The 23979-nt window shown below is 45.1% G+C and overlaps 1 protein-coding gene across 18 annotated transcripts in view; it reads right to left on the reverse strand.

Annotated features, from left to right (window-relative positions):
* The window catches only part of RBFOX2 (RNA binding fox-1 homolog 2), a 175623-nt gene that overhangs the window by 134589 nt on the left and 17055 nt on the right, over positions 1-23979 (reverse strand). For all 18 annotated transcript variants that reach the window (XR_008463403.1, XR_008463431.1, XR_008463413.1 and 15 more), the window contains exon 2: positions 4084-4134. Coding sequence is in view for 7 of the 18 variants with exons in the window: in XM_054182526.1 (XP_054038501.1) it covers positions 4084-4134 (51 nt within the window). In the remaining 11 variants the exon portion in view is untranslated. The remainder of the gene's footprint in view (positions 1-4083; positions 4135-23979) is intronic.

Here is a 23979-nt window from a genome sequence, read left to right on the forward strand (position 1 = left end):
TGTTCTCACAGTCTGCCACTGCCACCCTTCACCCAGACCAGCTAGCAGCTCCAGGGAGGAGACTGCACACAGCTGCCTGCTGCCTACAATGCCCCAACAGATACTCCGAAGCAACAAGTCAGTGAAGACCCACAGGAGCAGGCTGACAACTGGAGAGGATTTAACAGCATTTCACCTTAAGCTTGAACTCAAACCGAGGGGATAGTGATAAAGCTGTTCCTAGCAGTTGCCATGGGCACCCGCGCTACCTTGGGCTGCAGTCTCATCTACATACACGAGAACAACAGGTCACGCCTGGTGAGCGCTCAGATGGAAAACCAGCCACCGAAATTAAGCTGTTGAAGGAATTGTCACTTGTGATAGGTAACGATGTTTCCACCACATTAGTACCAAGCCAATGGCCCAGTTTGATTTAAGAATTGTACTCATGGAAGTACAAGCTTTTAAAAGAGGCTTCAAACCAACATTCTAACCCGTTGTGATAGGTGAGGATCACTTTCCGTAACAGAAGAGGTGTAATAGCTCTAACATCCTGACCCAGTTCTGGTGTGTGCAATTACCTCCTGCTTCCATAAACCCTCTATCCTCCTCTCTTGCCTTCAGTGGCAGTTAAACAAGGTGTTCTTGCTCATTTTGCTTCCTGGTGGGGAACAAAATTATTCTGTGCAGCTGCCAAATTCTGCCACAGAAGTGCCAGTATTCAGCACTCAAACAAATTTCAGATATCACATCTAATAGATTTTGACATGAAAAGCACTAGAGCAGTATGACATTGGCCTTGGCTATATATAAAACAAGCTGGCACAGTTAGCATGGGTTAGCTTTCTGGAAGCAGAGTATTTATTCTTGATGAGTTTGTCTATATGTAAAAATTATATCAGTATAGCTGTACCAGTCATTTTCCATGTTGAGACCAACTCATAGTACCTCAGAGCTGTTTGTCACAGCTTGGGAAATGAAGCAAGGAAGTCTTGGTTCACTGCATTTCAGGCAGGCGCTCATGTTACAAAACAAGAAACACCATTTTCTTGGCAGGCCCAACAGAGGCATAAAGAACTGAATAGTCCCCAGAGAATAAGCTCTCCTCACCAAAAGACTTGGTTCTCATCTCGGTTAACAATGTTACACTAACACTTCCCGTATTTTTCCCTTTAGCAAGGGCTTTGTTCCTGCCATCAGCATAGCTCTGGGGAAAAGAAGGGGCATCCTGCCATTCCTCTATGTGCATTAGACACCCACAGAGCAAACCTTGAATTCCTGAGAACAGTCCCAGAGAGCTCTCCAGCTCCTCACACAGCAGTAACGTAGCCCCAGCAGCACAACGCTTCATCAACAGAAAGCCTTCTCTTTTCAGGCAAACTTACACTGTAAATGATTTAGCACACATGTTCCCCAGGCCCCACCACCACAAGAAGTCCAGCAAGACAGCACTCTGGCAGAGCAGGTGAGGAACAGGGGGGGCTGTACAACAACCCAAAGCTCTGGGCTACCATAAAGCCACCACACAGCACCAGAATTAAGAGGAACACAGCCTTGATGTGAACCCACCTCATTCGCCTCAGTGCTGCTGCCCGTGCGTGATGATGACAGAATGCTTAAACATTTGGGAAGGGATACAAAATAAAGTTCATACTGTAGAGCTAAGCATTCCCAAATGGCCAAAGCAAGGACTCAAACCAATCACATATTTCGACTGGCAGAAAGAAAACTCCAATAATCTGGAACATCTGGGTATGATTTAACCACTAGAGGGTGTAAAAACAGCATAGTGAAAGGTCTGCAGCCAGCAATTAATGACATTTAGAGCTCTAAGGAGCAAAAAGGACATACAAACAAGTGAAGGAGTAGGATGCTATGTAAGGTGAAAGAAAGGGCAAGTTACATCCACAGAATTTCTAGCAGGACTACTGTGGCCACACAACAAGACACCCTGAAAATAAAGTTCTGCTTTGCTACTTCTGCTAAGGAAAACATTGAGTGAAAAAGCACAGTACAAGTATTTACGATAAAGAACTGCAATGAGAAAGTGCAAGATAGAGAGACTTACACTCACCAGCTCAAATCCAGCTCCTAATCTGAGGACATCCAACACAATTGCTCCTGCATCTCAGAATTGCTTTATTACTAGGTCAGGATAGCTACACGTATTCCCACACTGCTTCTTTCCCCCTTCCCCAGAGCAGAAAGGCAGGTGATGGATCAGCCACTGCTGTTTCTCCCAGACCAGCCCCAGTCTGTAGCAACAGAAGACTTCTTTCTCTGCTATCATGTTAGAGGCTCCCAATCAGATTAGCTAAAAGCCTTGAAACCTCATTAGTGAAAACCAGACCTGAATTTAAGCTGGGCCAAATGCAAGACAGAAAGACAAACTCTTACCACAGATCAAGATGTTACTGAGAGCAGAAAAAAAAACCCCACAGCCAAAAAAGATTTTTACAAGTATTTGCTAAAATTAAAACACCTGAGTTAAACTGAAGTTGTTTGTCCACTAAAAGATTTCCATAAATCTATTTGCCATCTGAAACACATACGCACCCTGGCTAACACACTTTACTTCTTGTGCTCACCCATACAGAGGCCTCAGGGCTGCCCAGGATGTAATTCTCATTTCACACCCTGGCTGCCATACGGCTTCCATCCCCATCTCCACTGATCTGGTGACCTGCCAGCAAACAGCAGTTCTGGACTTCCAAATCAGAGGAATTATTAAGGGATGAGAAAGACAAAACCTGTGAAGCGGGACATACTGGTAGTCACCAAAATGAAACACCTCAAGACATACAAAAACACCCCTAAATGGTTGGAGGTACAGTGAAGCGCAAAATAGGGTGCAGAGGGCACCACCGGAATGGAAAAGCCAAAGGCAGACAAGAACCACTTTAAGGATCTAGGACTGGCTCTGCCTCTCAACCTAGCATACCTCACTTTGCCTAGATAGAGCAGGAACACAATTCCCACAGCATCCCAGCACGCAATATTTATTTGTAACAGTTTAATATATCCCAGTGGACATTCCAAATAATTTCCTCCTATATGGAAATTCACACACACATTACAAGCACCAAAGATTCGAGCTCTTCAATTGCTGAGCCTGCACTATGCTGCACTTCCTTCATAAAAACATCTCCCGTTAAGCTGTTATTGCATATACCCAAGCCTCATCAAGATATGATGAAAATCACTTTCTTTATATAGCAGTACCTGAGAGTATTAAAGAATTTGATTCTGGTTTTGTTATTTGCTCATTACTGAAGTGTGCTGCATTATTGCTTTTCCGTGCATATTAATTTCCTGTTACACTGGTTCATACTCTGTTTTGCAGTAGCACTGCAAAACACTGGAAAAAAAAAAAAACTTCATTCTAAGAATGGAGATTTAATGTGTGACGGTTGTATCTTACAACCCATTAAATTTCATTTGTTCCAAAGCATCTCCTCCTCCCGTCGCGCAAATTCATCAACTGGGATTTCTCTGTCTTCTGCTAGGAGGCAAGAGAATGCTTACAGCTACAATGCACTGAACAGTATAATTTTTACTGCTGTAAAAGGAGAACATCCTGAATAAGAGCAAGGGGCAGGGGCCCTGCAGGACTTGAAAGGAAGGCAAGACAAGTTCACAGACACTAGAAACAACCCAACGGGATGTGTCATTCCCTACTGTACCAGAAAAGCAGACTCTCACAAAAACTCAGTGTTGTTTTGCTCCCCAGATGCTAGAATTACAGCAATAAGTATAAAACAGGGCCAAGCATGCACTGGCACTGAACATCTACATTCATTAACGCTGAGGAGATACAGAGGGAGCTTAGGACAGGGATTTTAAGTTACGACGTTTTTAAGAATAAAGAATTTCCTGAGCTGTTGGTAATGTGGATCATGTTTAACCCCTTACCAGGCAATTTGCCACATAGCGTTAGAGGCCATAAAAAACATTCAATTTACCACATATATCTCCACAAGCATTCCACAACAGAACAAAACAATTTCCACTCCATAACAAGACAGCCAGGAAACTGTCGGACAAAACATCCATAAGTGTACAGAGAGAGACACACGCACACATTTACTGCAATCAGACTCTTACTTGATTGTCTCTTGCTGGGTATCCATGATAACCTGAAGTCAGAGGCTCGTTCTGCAAGACAAGAAAACAAAGAGTGAATGTAGTGGTTACAAGGAATAGAAACCAAGGAATTATAAGTCTGCCTTAACTCAGCTGAAAACAAGAACCTGCATGAAACGAGGGAAGAATGAGCTAAGATTAAAGTATTTTGCTAACTTCCTATTTTCCATGTAAGCCAATACATCTAAGATTCATTTTCAACTGCATATGCTAAATAGCGTAGAAGGAAAAAGAAATCAAAGGAAAAAGAAATCAAAGCCATAAAATAAGCATAAACTAATCCTACCTTACTGCCCGTAATTTCAGTTGGGTATAATTTTTGTAATTTTCCAAAGAATTTTTATATGCAAACTTAATTTACCATCATGAAAAACTGAACAAAACAGAACATAAAATTACAGAAGCTGCTGCCCACCTTGCCCAGTCTTGAAGAAATGCTTCCCTAAACATTAGCCATAGAAGTGTCAATTTTCTCCTTTTCAAAACTATACTAATAGTTTAAAATGAACTTAAAAATCAGTCAGTGTAACTTCAAACACCCTGATAAGCCCAAACAATACCTCATACACTCCCAGTGGGAAACGAATCCTCTAGACTTTCTTCCTTCACCCAGAAGGGACTCTGAGGCTACATGTCTTGTGTTACTGGCAGCCCTGACATCCTGCTCTGAAGGAATATGTGCACCTCCAACGCTTCTGGAATTTCTCCCTTCAATTCCCAGACCCGTCTCTATTTGAGCAGAGGGGATTAAGATAATGTACTTCAAAATACTTCACAAATTATTTTTTTTTGTTTTTTTTTTTTTTAATTTATTTTCTGTTACTCTCCCTCCGACATCTCCTATTCAAAATGGGGAGAGGGCGTTTACATGTGCCGTGTGTGTATCTATCTTCCTGGGTGAAGGATAAACTAAATGAAGTAGGCAAAGCCTATTTCAATTCCACCCTGATACTCCTGTGAATTCACAAGCAACTCCCAGTAGAATGCTACAAGGAGGAAAGGCGGCAGCCGCCCTCCGCAATTAGTTTTTAAGTCTGTTCCTATCTCTTGTTATGACTTGTGAGGAGGAACTCCTAAGCCAGGCCTGCACTTTCTCCAGCAGCTCTTGGGGAAGGGGAGAGGAGAAACCCAAGGGGAAGACCCTGACAAAACACAGCAAAACAATCCCAAATTTTCAAAAGCAAAGATGTTCTCGGCATGAAGTTAACCAAGATGTATGACCACTCTCAGGAAGAGTTTGTGTTAAGATGTTTTGGGTTTTGTGCTGGGATATTCAGGTTAAACAGGCAGCTCCTACCTGAGAGGTCTTCTGCCCTACACAGGGCGTGTGGCCACTGGCACAATTTCAGAGTTTACAGAAGAACACTCTAACACAACTTCTGCTAAAAAGCAAAGTGCTAAAAATTCAATACAATGCTATTTTAAGTTCGTGTTCGTCCTCCCTCTCTTCCGCTTTACCTCAGACCTGCCCAGGGGATTCTCCATGGAAACTTGCCAGGAAACATCCAGCCTCTCCTCAGGCTCTCATGCTAAACCTACAGGAACACGCACAGTATGAGTGCTTCAAGGACAACAAAACTTCTGGCAGCCAGTTTTGGGGATTAACAGTAATTAATTAGGTTGAACACCCTGTGAGTACATTCTTCTCAAATACTAATAGCCACCAAGCAGATAAAGCACAAAACTCCGCAAACAATACAGAAACAGAAGGAAAGACACAGAAGTTGGAAGAAGCAAGTGGAGACTGACAGCTACAGTACCACGGTCTCACCAAGCTTTTAGATTTTAACTGTGAACTTAATTAAAACCCAAGCAACATCACGATGAAAATGCACGGCTATTACTTTTCTCCTCCAACGTAAGTACACACTGTAAGAAAGTACTGTGATTGCTGTTTCTCCCACACACTACAGTTTACCAACTTAGATATAAGTGCCATAAACGTCCACTGTGTATCAGGAGATACGGTGTTCTCCTCAAAGACCATTCCCAGGTATGCTTTTAACAGTACTTGTACACACACCTGCGAGGTCAGTACCTTGGACACGCTCATGTGCCAGTCCCTCTCAACGCCTTGGAAACCAGGAAGATTTCAACACAGAGAATAAGGATGAATGGAGAAGTTACCGCTGTAGATACTAAATACATGGGCAGTGAACACAAATAGAAAGTTATAATGAAGAAAGGAAAATGAAATCATTATTTTGAGGATGATGTTCTTCACATGAGGGACTAACAAGAGGGACTGTCACCAGGAGTCTGTGGCAGAAAAGAGACAAAACCAAACTGTGAGATTTCCTGAAGTCAAAGGACCTGGATGCCCAGAAACCACCTCTAGAAACCAAACGGTTTCCTAAGTAGAAGCAAATCACGAGAGTGTGAAAAGGAAGAGAAAGACGATTACAAAGACCTGAGGGCAGTCCACAATACGTTAAGAGGTCAGAAAGAAAACAAGAAAAATCAAGTGGAGGAAAAAGAAAAAAAAAAAAAAAGAAACCAAACCACAGCCAACAATCTCCACTTTGGTTTTTGGAAGACAAACCCCACAAACTGCAGACTAAAAACGTTTGAGGGACATAGTTGCTTCAGAAGGTGAAAGAGGTGAAAGGAGGTTACACTAGGAAAGCGAGAGTTTGGAGAAAGCAGAGGTTAGCAAGAGGGTAGCAGCTGGAGCATTAAGGTCACAAAAAGGCCAAAGATATCTCTGCCTTTCGTGTAGCAACACTACCACCAAGTACTGAACTCTTTGCAAAATCCCTGCTGTGCGTATCATTGCTCTAATTGAACTTAACTCTCCAAGAGAAGGCAGGAAGCGCCTAGGGAAACCGTCTCCTGCCAATAATCTCCAGCGCTGCCAATTTTACAGGTCACTAATGGTGAATCCAGGGCCTGCTGCATGATTATTCCATACAGAGTTTGCTTTTGTTGAAAACTAAACAGAGCAAGAAGTGAAAGCGTTAAACTCCTGCAACTGGAACAGGACAGTTCAGTAATATCCAGACAGAAAACCCCTGTTAGTTAGCAGGCAATATAAGGCAACAGAGGCTGGGGATACAGCTCAATCTCCTCCTCTGCCTGCACACGCACAAAACCAATCTCACAAAATGGAAGTTAAAAGAGAGAGAGGGAAGGTTTGACACAGATAAATACCCTGCCACAAACACAGAGGGACCCTGCCTTCTGGCAGCAGGGTGGTGGGAGAAGGAATCCCCAGGTAACTCCATTTCTCTCGCAGCTCCCTCCTGCCAATTACATTTTTCTTTCGATACCAACATGCAACCAGACATTTGTAAAGAAATTGAGTTAGGCAGCGCTAGCCTGCAAAATCAAATCAAACTGCCACTGGGATGTTTCATTACTTTGTTTACCACTGAAAGGCATTTCTCAGGTACTTGCGATTTGCTTCAGAGTGGGGAGAAAAAAAAATAGAAGCTAATACAGTACATCAGCTTTCTGCAACACATTTGTGATTTTATTCAAACCGTATCAAAAACCTCAGGCATGGGCTTCCACACTTCCACAGGATGTGTGAGCATTGTGGTTGTACCCCAGTAAAGTCTCTGTGCCGGCCTACGGGATTTAATGGGATGAAAGTCACAACTCAGTCAAATCCACTAAGCCTTTAACCCCCCTGCTTTACTTCAAATTTTCCCCCTTCTTTAATTTTCCAGCCTTGCTAACAGAAGTTCTTTTTCATTGGCATTTGCAACAGTAAGTTCTGCCACAAACTGCAAGCCACAGGTACCATCTTGGACCACAAGGCAAACATGGAACAGCCATTTGCAGATGACCGAAGAACAAAGGAGACGCTCCTGCACTAGCAGAACAGCCAGGCTTAGGGGTCGTGGGGCTTTTTGACAGCTCTCAACTTTATAAGTTTTAGAAGTTGCTGAATTAGACACATCTTGAAAACATGACGAATTGTCAATAAACCAGGACATGAGTAAGAAGTGATCAGCTCTGCAGGTGCTATTAACTTACGAAAGGCCACAGAGAACTGGAGTGGAATCAGTCCTCTGGAGGAAATGTCACAGCTGTAATATATAGTGGAGGGTCTGAAAGTCCTCTCACCATTTTTTTTTAAATAAAACTAAATTTTAGCTTAAAAAGGCAGTAATTCTCTTTGACCTAACTTGAACCCAGAACAAATTAGTTTTACATCACAGACTGGCCATTATGCCAGACGCAACAATCAGTGAGGCCTGATTAGCAATGGTTTCTTGACAGCCAAACTAAACCTAAAGTCTGCAGATTAAAACTCTGCTGGTAGGAATTGTTAGCTTAGCAAGTTCATCCACATTTCCCCAGCTGGAGAATCAGTTCCTGCTGAATCCAAGCTGCAATCTGAAGTGTCGAGTCTTTTCAGTTGCAAAGATAACCTCAGAAACATAACCGTACAATCTCTTCCCTGGATCTACGGCATGCCTGCGTTCCTGACAATGCTGGAAAAAGTGGAGTGAAGTTAACGCAATTCTTTGAGTTTCACAACTGCGTTCTGAGCAACAGCAGCAAAACCCACACAATCCCAGCTCATCTGCTGCTGCTCCAGCTGTCCCTGAGAGTTACCGGTGGCACAGCAGCCTGGTAGCTTGGACAGAAGTGGTGAGGGAGAGCCCCAACTCTGGAAAGCCAGAAACCCCTGGACTACAAAGAGCAATGAAATAAAGGCAACAAGAAATTACTTGTTCCTCCCAAAAGCAAGATGAGATTTTGAAGTGGTGCGATAGCACAAGCTACACATTTATCAGAGACTTGTGCTAGAAAAACAGAAGCCACATTTCCAGAACACAGAGAATAAGATGTTTACAAAAAAAAAAAATCTGAGAACACTAGCAGCTAAGCTATTAATCTGAAAGTGACAGTTGCAAAAAAGTAAAGCTTGAGAGCCAGAGAGAAATCCCAGCATTGTTCACCGCAGCCCAGTGGTTTCATCATCTTTTTTGCTTTACTTCTTGCATAGGAGGAAAGACAGAAACCCTATGCTGGGGAAGACGGGGGTCTTGAAAAAGGCTTTTTAGTACTTTAACTGTGGCAGAGCACTAGTAAAACCGTAAATGCCTTGACCTTATTATCAGCTACCAAGAAAACAGGTAATTCTTCATTAGACCCTTACGTGCAGAGATTATTGCATATAAACAAAAAAGAAATATCCATTTCTTTGTCCAAGTGTATCTGATGTGTTTGATCTACCTTCTCAAATGTGTCTGCCATCTCCCTATCCCAAATTGTCTGTGGATAAAATTAATGGGAAAAGCAGCATCTAAGGCTGAATTACTGATTATTAATGAAAAACTGAACTAAAGTAGTTTTTAAATGGATCTTAATGTCACCCTTCTCCCTCGATGCTTACCCTAATTTGATATATAGCTCTCACTAATCACTCTGCAGTTCCAATAACTGAATCTATAGTGTGGGACCCTTCTCTTCAGCTGTCTTCACTTTCAATTAAACTTGCTTCTTGGCTTTGGCTGGTTTCCAGACACACAGACATCATCTAGCAAAGGACTTCCATTTATTTGCTTCCTTGTTAAGTCTCCTGACATCAACAACCTGGGCTCACAGTGGCGCAAGTAACAGGATTTATATTTTACTCCTTACCTACCCCCCAACTTTCCCCCCCCCCTTTTTCTTTTTTTTTTTTAAAAAGCATATTTGGGGACTAAAAGCCTGAGATTTTGATAAAGGCACCACATCAAGTACACTGCACAGCACTGTCCTTGATGGCAGGGAAGACACACACCGGACGGCAGGACCCTGGCTTCCTACGCCTACCTGAAATACTGAGGCCACTTCTTGAGGGACAGAAAACCAGAAGTGCCACCACCAGCACGATGCTGCAGCCATGGGGGGCCTGATGCCATCAGTTGCCCCCACGGGAGCAGGGACGCACCCACAGGCTCCCTGCTCCAGGGCCTGGAAGCCAGGGCCTGGCAAGGGCCGGGATGGAGGCCCATCCGGCCCCTCTTCCTTCCTGGAATTCTAGCCCAGTTGTCGCAGCGACGGCAGCCTCCGGCCCAGCCCACTCTCCCCCCCACGCCCACCCCCCTCCCAGGTTTCTCCTTCTCCTAAAAATATCGTGTTTTCATCAGGAGTCAGCACGATGTTGGAGAGGGCTCCTGCACCGGCCCCCGCCATCTCGCAGGGCTCCCAATTCCCCCAACTCCAGCCTCTCACCCACCCCAGACCCCGGCAAACGGGGGTCCCCCTCCTGGGTGTCCACACCGGCCCCAAGGCTCTGCCAGACCACGACTCTCCAAAGCCGGACGCCCCCCTCTGTAGCGGGGACGGAGTACCCCGCAGCCCCAGGCAGCCCGTGACCCGCCATGGGGCCTGCAGGCCCTCGCCGCTTGGCCATCACTCACAGGCAGGACCCGGCCGGAGGGAGGCCAGGCCCGCCAGAGGCTCCCTGGGCGGGAAGCCCAGTGACACAGTGAAGACGAGAAAGGAAGGTGATGTCAGACTAACAAAAATAGCTTTCTGCCCTGACCAGAGTTTGAATAGTTTGGAGCCATTAGCTAGGCAAGCCCACGAGGTTGCCAGCAAGACAGAACAGGGCGACTTTGGGGGAGGCTGCGTCCCATCAAACAGAACCCTGGTGAAACTGCCCAAACGCATTGCTGCGATTTTCTGTATTTGAAATACATTCTTTTCTTAACTCCAGCCTCCTGGCACTTCTGTTCTGAGAAACCCTCTATATACTACAGGAACAATAACTAGGTGGTACAGCAGAAGCGGCAGAACTGTATACAAGCAAATATATATCCGACCAAACCACACAGAAAGATGGTATTTCACCTTCCAGGCCTGTTAAAAAAATTCAGTCTGCAACAAGTTTACAAACACACACTCAGGTTTTAGGTTGACAGCATCCATATGAAGTTACAATACAGATGTTTAATTTTACAGAGAGAAGGAGGACTTTCATACACAGAATGCACTTGCACAGCTAAAACGAAGAGCTAAAATGGAAGTATTTTACAGAGATTCTTTATAACAATGCAGATTCTTCCTTGGCTTTTTTTTTTTTTTAAATAATGTAAGTAGCTTGCTGGAGGTCAGAAGCAGCTTTCCACCAACTGGGTTTTTCATTTTCCAGATCAGCCAAGGGGTATTTTCAGCTTCTCAAAGAGATGAGATTTCATTAATTTAGGGTAATTTAAATGTGCAAAACATACACTTTTTTTTGGACTACATATGGCAGCATCCTCATACTGCTCCAGGCTTAAAGGAAATACAGCCTGCCCCTGCTGGTCCATGACCTACACTGGCAACAATAGATCCCAGTGCGATTTAAAGCCCCTGGGAAAACTGTGCACAGTGTGACATCTATGATCCAGCAAATACAAGGACACTGTGCATGCACAGAAGTCAATAGCACAGAATATTGATTTCCCTCCTCTTTTAGTAGGCAGAAGCATTTTAAAATGGCAGCTCATCTTCACTTCCACTCTTACTCAACAGGAACAGGACAGGGCTCATAATAAGGCTTTAAAATCCAGCACTGGGGGCACCTTTGGATGCTGTAATTGTTACATTGGGCTGAGGAAGCATTTCACACATAATTCACGCGAAACCACTCATTACAGGGCAACATGCTCACGGCATTAAAATCCAGCTTGCTCAAACAAGACAGCTACAAGCTTTCGCAAGGCAAAGAGGACTACGGAGTTTTGCCTTAGATGATGGCTTCATCGCTTCTGCTTTCTCCAAAAACAGGATGGAAAATATGGGAGAGAACAGGACAAGGGAGATGATAGACCTCAGATCCAGAAAGGAAGTCAGCTGATCACAAGCTTCTTGGTTGATTTTGCAGATATTCAGAGGCTGTTGCTCAAAGGGTAAAAGGAAAGAAGAGTACTCCTACTTTCCAGAACAAAATTATGGTTGTTACATTACCTGCAGAAGAAAAAGGCTGAAACTAATTTGTTGGTTGGGTGTAAAAAGGCTGTGATACAAAATTAAACCTGCCTTGCTTTTAGGGAAATTGGCACAAAAGAGAGATAGAGGCACAACAGCACATGATTCCAATGAAATCATGCTGTATACCAAGTGCTGCAGGCAAATAGGTGCAAGAGAAATTTTCTGTGCCCTGGACATGCTGGCCTGATTGCATAAGCCGTCCTAGATAGTTACAGAAATTATTTCCCCAGGTTCGCGTTACAAACTAGCTTCCCTTTCACCAAAGACATAATTTCTTCAAGCAGTCTAGCCGAATGCAATTTCATCTCTGGGGCACTGCAAGGGCCCACAGCCAGCCTGAGAAATGAGAGAAGTGAGGTGGGCAGGCTGAAGGGCTGGAGCTGTAATGGCAAGGGGTTAAAAAGCCTGGAGGAAGAAGGAAGCACAGGGCTTGGGGCACAGGGTGAAGAAAAAGCACGCTTCAGGAGCGCCTTGTCGGCCAGGGCTGGTTCTGATTAAGCCCACAGGATTGTGGAGCTGCACAGGAAGCACCGGGGGGGCTAGGGGGTCTCAGCCGCCGCCATCCCAAACACACTAGAAATCTTTGTGTTCCAGCAGCACCATCTGGAAACAGTTAGAGAGAAACAACTCCCAGGCCTTCCCTCCCAAAATAATAAAAAAAAAAATAATAAATCCACTCTTAAGACCATTAAGCCTGGCCTCTTCATTCCCCTCCTGGAAAGCTCCTCTCCCTGCAACCACGAGGAACAAAAAGGCATCTATACAAGGGAACGAACCCCCTCCAGTGCTGTGAGGGTGGCTTGCATGGCACAGTAGCCTCTTCTACTCACAAGGGGCAGCCCAAAGTGGCATCACAAGGGACAGAGAAAGACTGAACCCTCCATCTCCTGAAGCACACTGCTTCAGAAGCAGTGCTGGTGAAAGAGCATCCAGGGCGCTACGTGCACTTAGTAAGACCAACATGGGGAAAACACAGACAGTGAGTCCAACTGCAGCCAGAATATCCCCAAATGGGAGATGTGCGGGGTGAGGGATCACTCTGAATTCCGGCCCCTTGGAAGCTCTCATTTCTGTGCCAAAAATCAGTGCACGGATGTGAGAGAATCCACTCCAGTGGAAACAAATACTCCAGACACACATTAGAGATTTAATTCAGTTCTTAAGAGGATGGGAAGACTACGATGCAAAGCACATAATCATGGTGATGCTCCCCTGCTGCCTTAGAGGTACCAAGAATCAGAAGGGTGATAGAGACTGATGCAGCCATTTCCAGCCCCCAAAAGGGCTCCTTCTAATAAGGACTGAGACAGCCCGTTAGCACCTCAGCACACGTTCTGGAGACAAAGAGGGTGTCTGTCTCCAAAATGCCGTTTGGTAGTATTTTAAAATGGAAAAGGAGAGGTCATGACTGTTGAATTTTACCAGAATAAATCACTGTGTAGCAGTTTATTAGAGAGGTACTCCCCTTGCAAGGGCTGCAATCTCCACAAGGAAGTAGAGCCTGCAGGGCTTTTACATTCCCTCCTTGCCTTTACCTTTATTCACCTCTCCCCCACACATCAGTATTTTTCAGGGTTTTTCTTCTAATTAGACACCCAAGTGCTACACACTTGCCTACAAAAATGTAGAAACATCAAAACAAAATCAAAGCTAACCTTTCAACATCCCAATTAAGCAATTACACACGAAAAGTAACATGACTGATTCCTGCTATAACACAATGCCACCCCGCTACAGAAAACACACCTCTGCTTTTCTTCTTACACCTACCCTGTAACTGACTGCCATCTCTTTATGGGCCACAGACAGCCTGTACGGGATGTGGCCACATGCCAAGGCCCTCTATAATTGGAGTGCAATTCATAGAAATAAAAAAAAAAGTCTTAAAATAACAGGTTTTCTCAGCCATTAACCAAGGACTCCGTGGAATCCACTTCTGTTACACAAACCTCCTCGCTGCATCTGCAAAAGTAACTATTGCTAAACACGATTGCTCCGAGATGCCAGCACTGTATCTGTGGTCACACCTCTCTACTGAGTATATAAGAAGAAAGAAATCCTGCCTAAGCTACCAGAAACACCCACCCTAGACATACTGTCCAGTATGGCAGGCTATACCTGATGACCCAACCTAGTCAAATAACTTATGCTGGAGGAATGAAGCATCCCCATGCAGGCAATGGTCAGAGCTAGAAAGGGGTTAAAACAGGGAGGAAGGGAGCACTAACCAAGCATCTCCTTCCCTCCCAAAGGAGGAACACCTCCTCTCTGGAATAGTTTTGAGAGGAGTTTCAGTACATGCTTTGCTTCAAAATTTTAAGAGAAAGGAAGACCTGCCCTTCATTTGGAAAGCTGCATCCAAAAAGCTGGGAGAGTGCTCTGCAAAGAGAGGACGATTCAAAACAAAACACCACCCAACCTGGCCCTGGGGACAAAATGAGGCATTTACAGTAAGTTACTGTTTCCATTTCGTTGCACACAGAAGCAAGGCAAGCCACTCTGAAGGCGTTTCTAAGAAAGATCCTGTTACTGTGGAGAACAAAATTACCCAGCAAGGAGGTATCTGTTATAAGTGGTCTGAATTCTTCAGTTTGGCCCAGATGGGAGTGCTAGCCCTGCTTATAAGGGAAAAGCTGCTGCTGCCTGTATACTACCCACAAGGGCCAAGAACTTTAGGTATTAACGGAAAAATGAAGTGAGAGACTGCCAGCAATCTCAGGCACTAGATATTCTTATACTATTGTGCATCCCGTGGTTTAAATATGACTGTCAACCATAAAAATAAGATTGCAATTAAACAGCACATGGTCATAGGAACGAACTGGGCCTGTGAAAGGTCAAGACAGGTGCCAGCGATCTTTGTGGTGACTGCCGCACTAAAGGACCAGGCTGCTGCACCCCAGGCACCTAGTAGACTACAAGACCTGGGTCTGCCGAACGGTCAGGAGACAGACACACCTCTTGCCTGCAGCATCCCATCAGCCTGCAATGCATTTCTCTCTTTTTACCAGCTTTAGGTTTAGCGAAAGCCCAGGAAGTCCTCAGAAACAGCAGACAACCTCCTTACGGAGCCTCAGTTCCACCCTATTGTCTTTACGGACAGTCTGAAGCCACTGGAAAGAGATCCACACACACCCACCCCCCAGGAGGTCTCAAAACCCCCGGACTGCACATTCCTGCCAGCACCATACAAAAGCATCAAAGCCCCCTCCCCTCCCTGCCTGCAAGACAATATAATAAACAAGCCGCTCCAACAGCGCCAGTGGAACTAACCGAAACTAGTTCCTCACAAATTTGTACCCTCTGCCCCCCGGCTGCTTCCCGTCCCAGCCTCCCGCAGCTACAACCGCAGCCCCCCTCGCCATGTCCCCTGCCACGGTCCCACCAGGCAGGAGGGAGCACACGCCATGCTGTGGGGCCAGACCAATCCGTCTGCCTGCTCCATATGGACTGTGTAATTCACAAGTCCTGACCGCCTTACCCTCTGTGGGCACTCGTCTGCATCTCTCTCCCCACCACCACCCCACCACCGTTTTTCACGAAGCTTTTAGGAAGGCGATAGCATTACAATTGTACCATTTTAAAACGCGATCGAAATTACCGCTGAGTTTGTAAGCGTGCATGTGTGGGAAGGGATTGTTCACAGCACATTCACCTAAAGCTTGTTTCCTTCACAATTTAGTCTAAAAACCTCTTCTATGTGCAATCCCCGGTTCCCATTTGCATTAAGAAGTTCCATTTTCCCTCCGTAAGCCTAGAGATGAAATGCAGAACAGAAGAGATCTAAAAACACTCAACTCCTGAAATTACAGCATCATGTAGCTTCCTATGCGGCACATCCAGATGAAGGAAACAAAAAAGGGAGCCACCCTCCCACCGAACATACAAACATCCTAAATTAGGTACAGAAAAACTGGCAGTATAGCAAACTCCTGCACGGGAGCAGACCAAAGTCACACTAGCAAATAGCAGACAAGTGGGCCAGGCAAAGCTTCAAACCATGCCAAAACATCACTTGCCTTTTTTATTTCTCAAGGTTTCTTTGCAAATACAGCCAAAGTTTTTATCCAAAGCCCTAGACAGCTGCAGCCCTACAAATTCAGTTCTACTTGCTCCTTCCTTCTGCACTCTTGGTAACAACTGCTTGGACCAAGTATAAAGAGACTAAATCTCAACTCTCTTGAGCTACACGGTGATACAAAACACCTTCTAAGAACATGGGGTTTACAGTTAGATAAGGCCAACCTCAAAAATCATACTCCCAACAAAGGGAATCACCTGATTTTTCCCCTTCTGCTCCCAAGTGTGCATCCCTACCTCATCTCTTGCACACACAGTAGGGATCACAGAAGAACACGGCAAGTCAGATGAGCTTGCTGATCCTCCTGTAAACTAATCCCCCCCAAAAAGAGAAGGATTAGCTTCGCGAACAAAGGTGGTCATCACTACAGGCCACGTAATCCCCAACACCTGTATATAGGAGGGTGTAGGACCACATGGTTGGAGTCAGGGAGAAAGCAGGGCTCCTCTTTTCATGAAAGCATAGTCTTAGATCAGCTTAAACCAATGATGAAACTGCAACAGCGTGAGCTTTACTGACAAGCCTCCTTCTTAAAAACTACCAATCCTTGATCTCCATGCGTTTCAGAGCCTTTTCACAGGGATCTTTAACACTACTTCAAGATTCAGAGTTTTTAGTCCCTTGAAGAACAGATCATAAGAAACATCAAGCAGTCATCTGAGGCAGCAGAAGAAAGTCTTATTTCTGATCACATTTCACGGCTTCCCTTCCTCATGCCAAAATGTCTCCAATACTGTATGGCCCAACCAGATACAGGTAATGTTTGCTCATACTCTTCTCCTTTCTTCATCGCTCAGAAGCAGGGAGCAACTCAAGTCTGCTGCTGCTTGACCAAAGACTGAAGCTGCTTAAGTGAGATTTCAAGGGATGCTCTATAGATAGTAGCCATGAGTATTGAAAACCAAGCTGTCATGCTTGGTCTGTTAATTACTTACAGAGTTGTGAGAATCCAGGAGTGAAAAGCCATTTTTATCAATTAAATCTACCCACATTTGTTAGCTAGTTTTCAGATCAGTAATTCCAGAGGACATATAAAAACAGATGCTAATATTTTTTTCACCCACTGAATTTGTAAAAACATATATTGACCCCTTCTGTCTTCAGTGCCTTGGATTTGTGACCTCCATGACTTTCGGACAAAAAGCACTGCTCTCTGCTTGTAGCCCATACACCACTGTCACAAAGAGATGCCAAGTATTTGACAACACCAACTGCAGAAATATTGGCAGACACTGATTCTGGGGAGGATGCTGATGGTAGGATGAGGCACACAGAAAACTTTACTATTAAGCATGCTAAAAGTACTCATCCTCTGTCATCAGAGCTATTCATATTTTAGAACTGTTCCTGCTTCTCAGCCTGATGCTAAAGCTTGCAATAACAAGATCTGTACACATCCAAAAGCTGCAAGACTCATCTTGGAACATTACCTGGCTTCAATGATTAATGCTTTAATTACCTCTCAGCTGGACTACAGCATGGTGACAGTGACAGCACAAGTCTTTTTAGGAAACTCCAAATCACACAGAAACTGGAGCTGACAATCTCATGCCTTGAACCACTGCAGTTCTCCATACAAATGACTAAGCAGGTTTCAAGGTGAACATTTACACAGGTCGTAGTGCAAAACATGCTACTCTTGAAGCCAAGGAGCATCGCAAACTTCATCACTTTCCAGGAGTGGTAGGCACACGCTTGCTTCAGATCCTCCCTCAGGGGGGGGAAGAGGAAGAGAGAAAAAAAAAAAAAAAGCAGCAAGCAAAACATTTCTTTTGCATTAAAAAAGTGAACAGAAATCTTCAAAAACTACTCTTGAAGGAGCATATTTTGCTCTTCCTCAAGAGGATAGGAAAGAACACAGATCATCTCATGTTAGTCACATTGCTTAATGCATTACAAGAAAGCACCCAGACTATGACCACAGAAGATAACATTATGTGTGTGTATATAAACTATACATTTGTGCACATATATTACACACACACAAATACATATATATATATATATATGAACCTGACCAAAACTGAAACATAACAGACCCCTGAACTCTCTAGGTAATGACCAACACAAGTAAGGATTTTGTAGCACTAAAACTGTCACAGAAAGGAAGAAAAGTCTAGGAAAGTCACTGGATTTGCGGTGCATCTTCCTAGTGCCAAAAATCAAGTCTTGAGGCACCAGCACTACCACCTGCAGTGTATAAATGTTTGTGTCAAAATGAAGCTTGTAATCCTCCTGGGTGAAAAACCGAACCTCCCAAATCCCATCCCATATGAAGACAGCATTGCATCAGTCAGAGTCTATTGAAGGATAGCACTGGTGCCTAGAGGATTACTTGCAGCTTTCAAAGCAGCAGCAGAAAAAAAAAATAAATTAAAAGATGCTGGAATTTCACACAGATGCTGCTGCTGCATGGGAAAGCTGTTACCGCCACACAGAAAGGCACTGTGCAGATTCAGGACAGAAGGGTTGAACACATGCAAATCACAGATTGAATGAGATTGCTTCTCTCCCCCACTGCTCTTCCATCGGATCAGGAGGATGAGGGAAAGAGCCGGAAATATGCTCCCTTCTGGAAACAGTCAAAAATCTCCCAGGGGAAGGAAGAAAAAAAAAAAAAAAAAAAAGGGAAGGAAGAAGAACAAGTTTTCCCTTTCTCCTGCTGCCATTACTAAAGTCAAGATGTGTATAAATGAGAAGCTCCAAAACTTAAAATCTCTATTACAGAAAAATAATACAGAAGTGTACAGCCCCAAATGCTGGCAATGGCTATTCCAGCTCTCTCCCGCACCCTAGAAGGCATGTATTACAATAAGGCTCAGCTTCACAACTGACTACACATAGGCCTCGCCATTCATGAGCCCTAGTCCATCTGCTTTTGTATTTAGTTCTGGAGGAGCTGAATGCTTTTTGCCCGCAGCAAAAGTCACATTTGCAAGCCCTGCTTGCTAATTGGGAAGCAGAGCCCCAGACGACCTCCCCATTTCTGCATGAACACCACTGCAGGCTTCACAACTTTGCAACTTCTTGTCTCCCTTCCACTCATCCAACTTTAAAAGTAATAGGAGGAAGCCTGTTTCAGACATTTCTCTCTTCTGCTGACAGGGAATACTACACCTCTCTCCATTCCTGCCTGTACAAAGGACAAAACAGGCAACGTTATCCTCTGCTCCCTTCTTTCTAGCCTTTTTGATTCATCCACCGGCCTATGCTCATGGACACAAGCAACGACCTAGGCTTTCCTGGGGTTTGTTTTGCTTCTCTCTCTCTCTCCATTGGATCACCTCAAATCTCCTCTGCCGCTTGCTGCAGAGAAGCTACAGCAAGCAATATTGCAGCCATCACTTCAGAGGTAATGGCATACTCTGCTGCTCCATGCACAAGACTCAAACGAGGAAAAAGGAGGACAGCACATTCTTCTCACGGGTTTCCCAACACAGTCACAGACTGCAAAGTGAGACCAGGGACAAGCAGCGACTCTGAAAGACTTTGGTTTGGCTGAAGGGCCGATGTTCATCAGCAAAAGCTTCCCACTGGCCAGCAGAAAAGTGCACCCCTCCAGTATCCAGCATTTGCTCTGACGTGAAAGGACTGGGTTTCTCTCTGGGAGGGAGTTTCATTTTCTCCAGCATCTGTCAGACCCTAGGGACCCTAAAGCACTTTATCAAACACTAAAATCCCAGAGGGCTGTAACAGCACAGGACTAAAAAAAAAAAAAAAAAAACAAAAACAAACCAACAAAACCAAAAAACACCGCAGCACCAAAAACCCCACAACAAAAACCAGACCCTGGCACTTTGTACTCAATCATTTATGTATCACCTCTACTACAGCAATCAGTTTTTGAGGGAAATTATTGGTCACAATTCTGATTATTACCCCTATTTTGATCGTCAGATACAGTACCTTTTAAATATCAACATAACTACTAAACAAAATTCAATCCAATGTCAAGACTGATTTATTCATCAAAATCACCAGAAGGAGATTCTGGACAAAGAGGATGAGACAAAGAAAGGTCTGATTTACATGATCCAATTAGAGGTGAAAAAGCACTCCTCTGTGCAGCCAGGAGGAGGACCTGAAACTCCACCTGACCCCATCAACCGGGACCAGAGCACACCCTGGTCAAAGGAAGCGTCCCCAGGGACCAGCCACCTGCTCTAATTGCTTAAAAAAGAAAACGTAGAGTAATAAAGCAGATCTGGGATCAATACAATGAATATGGTACCAAACTTACATCCAGAAGTTCTTGCAAAGAGAAGTGATAATCTCCTCTAAGAGTATAAAACACACCTTAGGTAGCTTTTATGAGTTGTGATAATGTGAACAAGTAGAGATCTTTTAAACCATTTAACAATAAAATTATTCAGATTAGTAAGACTAACATCATAGGGGAATGGGAAATGGTTTCCATTAGGACAATAAAGGAAGCGTTTCCTCTCAGAAAATGTGAAACGTGATTGCTTTTTAGCACAGCCACCCCTGAAAACTCAGGATGCGGAAAAGAGGAGAACCTCAAATTGTGTGTAAAAAATAAGGACGTGGTTTGCAGGGAAATCCACACTACAAACACAAAATACAGATAGGATACCACATACTGCCTATGGAGAGATGGTAGAAAAAGATTAGGACCCAGTGCCCAGGCAAACTTCAGCATAGCTGCAAGGCAGAGACAGATACAAACACATGCAAACCTGCCAACAGCCCTTGGAGCAGTGAAAGGGACAGCACCCACCTACACCATGGATGGAAAGACCGTGGGGCAACCCAGTCCCACCAACCCCAGGCTACAAAACTCCAGGGTGAGCCTGGTGCTGGCAGCCACCCCCCCTCCCTGGTCCCGCTCCCCCGAACACACATGGCGCGGGGTGCCTCCAGGGCAGGCACAGCAATGAATTCATCACCAGGCGCTGGCAGGGTGCCCCGACACGGGGAATTCAATACAAACAGCAGGCTGAGGAGGAGTGAATAATTCAGGCACCCTGCTCGCTTACACCGCGTCAAGGAAAGACGAAGCCAGCTTGCATCGCTTTCAGCCAGCCCGCGCGCTTACGTTCAGGGTCAAAATGGGAAGCTGGAGTGCCAGCACCACGCGGGTGGGCAAGCCCCGCACTGTCCAGGAAAGCCACCAGCTCGCCGAACCGTGCCACACTGGCAGGAACCAGCGAGCCCTGCCTGCCCTTGCCACCAGCCATTACACAGCACCGCTTGTTCCCCTCGCACACAGCTCCCTGTGTCCCGCTGGGAAGGAAAAGCCACCGGGAGGGTCATGTGCTCTCCATCAGCCCAGCTCCCAAAGCTTAACGCAGAAGAGGAGGACGGAGTCTAATCTCCTCTTCTAGCCACTGCTCTGCCCTAGGAAAGGTTAGCATTAGATTAGTCTATCAAAAATAGGAAAAGCTGGGGGGGGGGGGGGATAAAGGAAGACAATAAGTAAGTGTTGGGGATGTGAAAAATGTTAACCTTCAAAGGCACAGGTTACTGACTCAACATTGCATCATGCAGAAGAGGAAACAGCTTTTGGAAAAAATCCTCTGTGCCGGTCAGTAATGTCTACTGATGACCAGGAGCACACAGAAACACCGAGAAGAGTCTCTGTCTCCTCCACCCAGACTGAGAACAGAGGCTGATTACAAATCAACACACTCCAGAAACGCAATTTCTTCTTGCTACCACTAGGATCAAGAAAACCTCAAGAAGGGCAGAAAAGTATCTCTGGATTTCTCTCCTCCCCTTTCCACAAAAACACACCTAATGCTGAAACTGTTCTGACAGACCTCGAGGCCAGAAGAGACCTGGCAGATCAACCCCATGTTCTGGGTGCTCCCATTTTTAAGGCATGCCTCCCCCCAGCACGTGCTGCAACACGGCAAAAAATGCCTCCAGCACGTAACAAGCATGCTCCCTCCTCCTCCAGCCCAGCAGCCAGCTTTGCCCCAAGACCAGGTACCCCATGTTATCCCACCAGACAGAACAAAAAAGCACGCCGAATCGGCCAGGGCATGAACAAACAGCGGTTACAGCAGCCGACGGCAAGACATAGAGCCTCACTGCATACCGGGCGGCTGATAACAGCACTGAGTCAGCCTTTACCATGAGGAGTTCTCCCCATCGTTTCTGCTCTCAACGACTTTCCAATCGACTGATTTGGGGCCGAGCATTTCGTACGGCAGCAGCGCCAGCAGTGTCCCAGCGAGCTGTACTTCCTGGGCATCGCGCTACGGCTCACGGACATGCTCAAGCAAACAGCGTGTGCGATGGCACTGCACAAGGCTAAGCAGACGGAGGTAGATAGGGTCCACTGTGCTCAGTAGGAGCCCCGAAGAGGTGGGGGGGAATAGAAAAAAATATCTCATTTGCTACCTACTCCTTTTCCCGCACTGGCAGACGGACAGGGCAAGGCATCTTAAGCACAGATGTCTGTCCCATTACAGATCTCCCTGGGGCCTGCCAGGACTTAGACTGTAGTTCAGCAGACAAAGAATCCCAAACCGAAAACGAAGCCCCAAGTAAATCCCTGCAAGCCTGGGCTCCAGCAGCAGCTTCTTTATCTTCACTGCATTTTTTGTTTTTTAAATTTTTTTGGCACTCTGCTGACTGTCATAAAGGTAATGTTTGGAATGTACAAATCTGCACCAAAACACTGTGCAGAGCGAAAACCTTAACAACTATATTTTAGCTGAATATAAACTTAGACAAGGCATATTTAGATCAAGCCTTTTGACACTCCATATCATACTGTACAAATACCTGCAAAACAGTAGCTCTTCCTTTGCAAACAGAGGTGGGATGAGGGGGGGGGAGAAGAGTATAAAGTCCCTCTCAGCTTAAATCGCTCATTCCTTTTAAGAAACAGGAATTACTGCATCATTAGATTTAGTGGCAGTACTTAAATCAGATTTAGCAAGAGGAAAATAAAGCTATTGACTCCTGACATTTGCAACTTCAAGTATATTAGACCAGCTCCTCCATTTATATTTAGTACACTGGTAAAGAAAGCAACAGCCTCTAATTAAACAGACACAGCATAATCTTTACTGAGGGATCAAACGCACCAGAAACCTTCCCCTTCCTGGTGCCATGGCTCCCTGGGAAGCTGAGCTCTTGCACACTGCGGAAACCATCCCAGCCAAGTGAGTCACCGCTGCTATCCCAACGGGGCACGATACGGAGGGCAGTTGGAAACAGCTGCCAGGAGATCAACCGAAACAGGGAGAGAAATTCAGACAAGGTCGTGATTTTGCTTGCTCCAAGAGGATTGGTTTTTTATTCTCACTTTGTCTGGACCACAGGCCTTCCCCACACCTCCTGGGACTGTCTCCCCATCAAAGGGGACCACAACCATCGTTTTAGCTTCACTGACACCATGATGGACTCCAGCAATCAGAAGAAACTTATGTAATGTGCTTCTTGGTGGCTCTTCCTCCTGGAAGAGCTCCGGTACAGCGAGGTCTCAGGCCATTTCCTAGCACAAGGGAAAAAGAAAGCAGCACAAATTGGAGGGGACAGAGGGTTGCAATCTGGGGGTGCGGGGCTCATTAAACACTGCCAAAGCAGGTTTTGGTATCCCTGAGTTTTTACAGAAGCTGCAGATTTACAGCTCTCACCTACCTCCCCAACTCAAATCTTTCAAGGAATTAATTGATTTCCTACAAGCTCCTCACTATAAAATGTTCCCTGTTTTTCTCATGTTTGCATTGGGCACAAACAGTGCTGGCATTGCTTGAGCACACACTGCCCAAACTCAGTGAAAAAAGATGAAGGAAGCAATTTCTCTTTAGCTTCAAATTCACTATGAAAAGCAAGAAAACACAGCATTTGCCATATGACCACATGACACCTGCAGATACACA

Source organism: Rissa tridactyla, chromosome 1 (genome assembly GCF_028500815.1).
Source record: "Rissa tridactyla isolate bRisTri1 chromosome 1, bRisTri1.patW.cur.20221130, whole genome shotgun sequence".
NCBI classification, from domain to species: domain Eukaryota; kingdom Metazoa; phylum Chordata; class Aves; order Charadriiformes; family Laridae; genus Rissa; species Rissa tridactyla.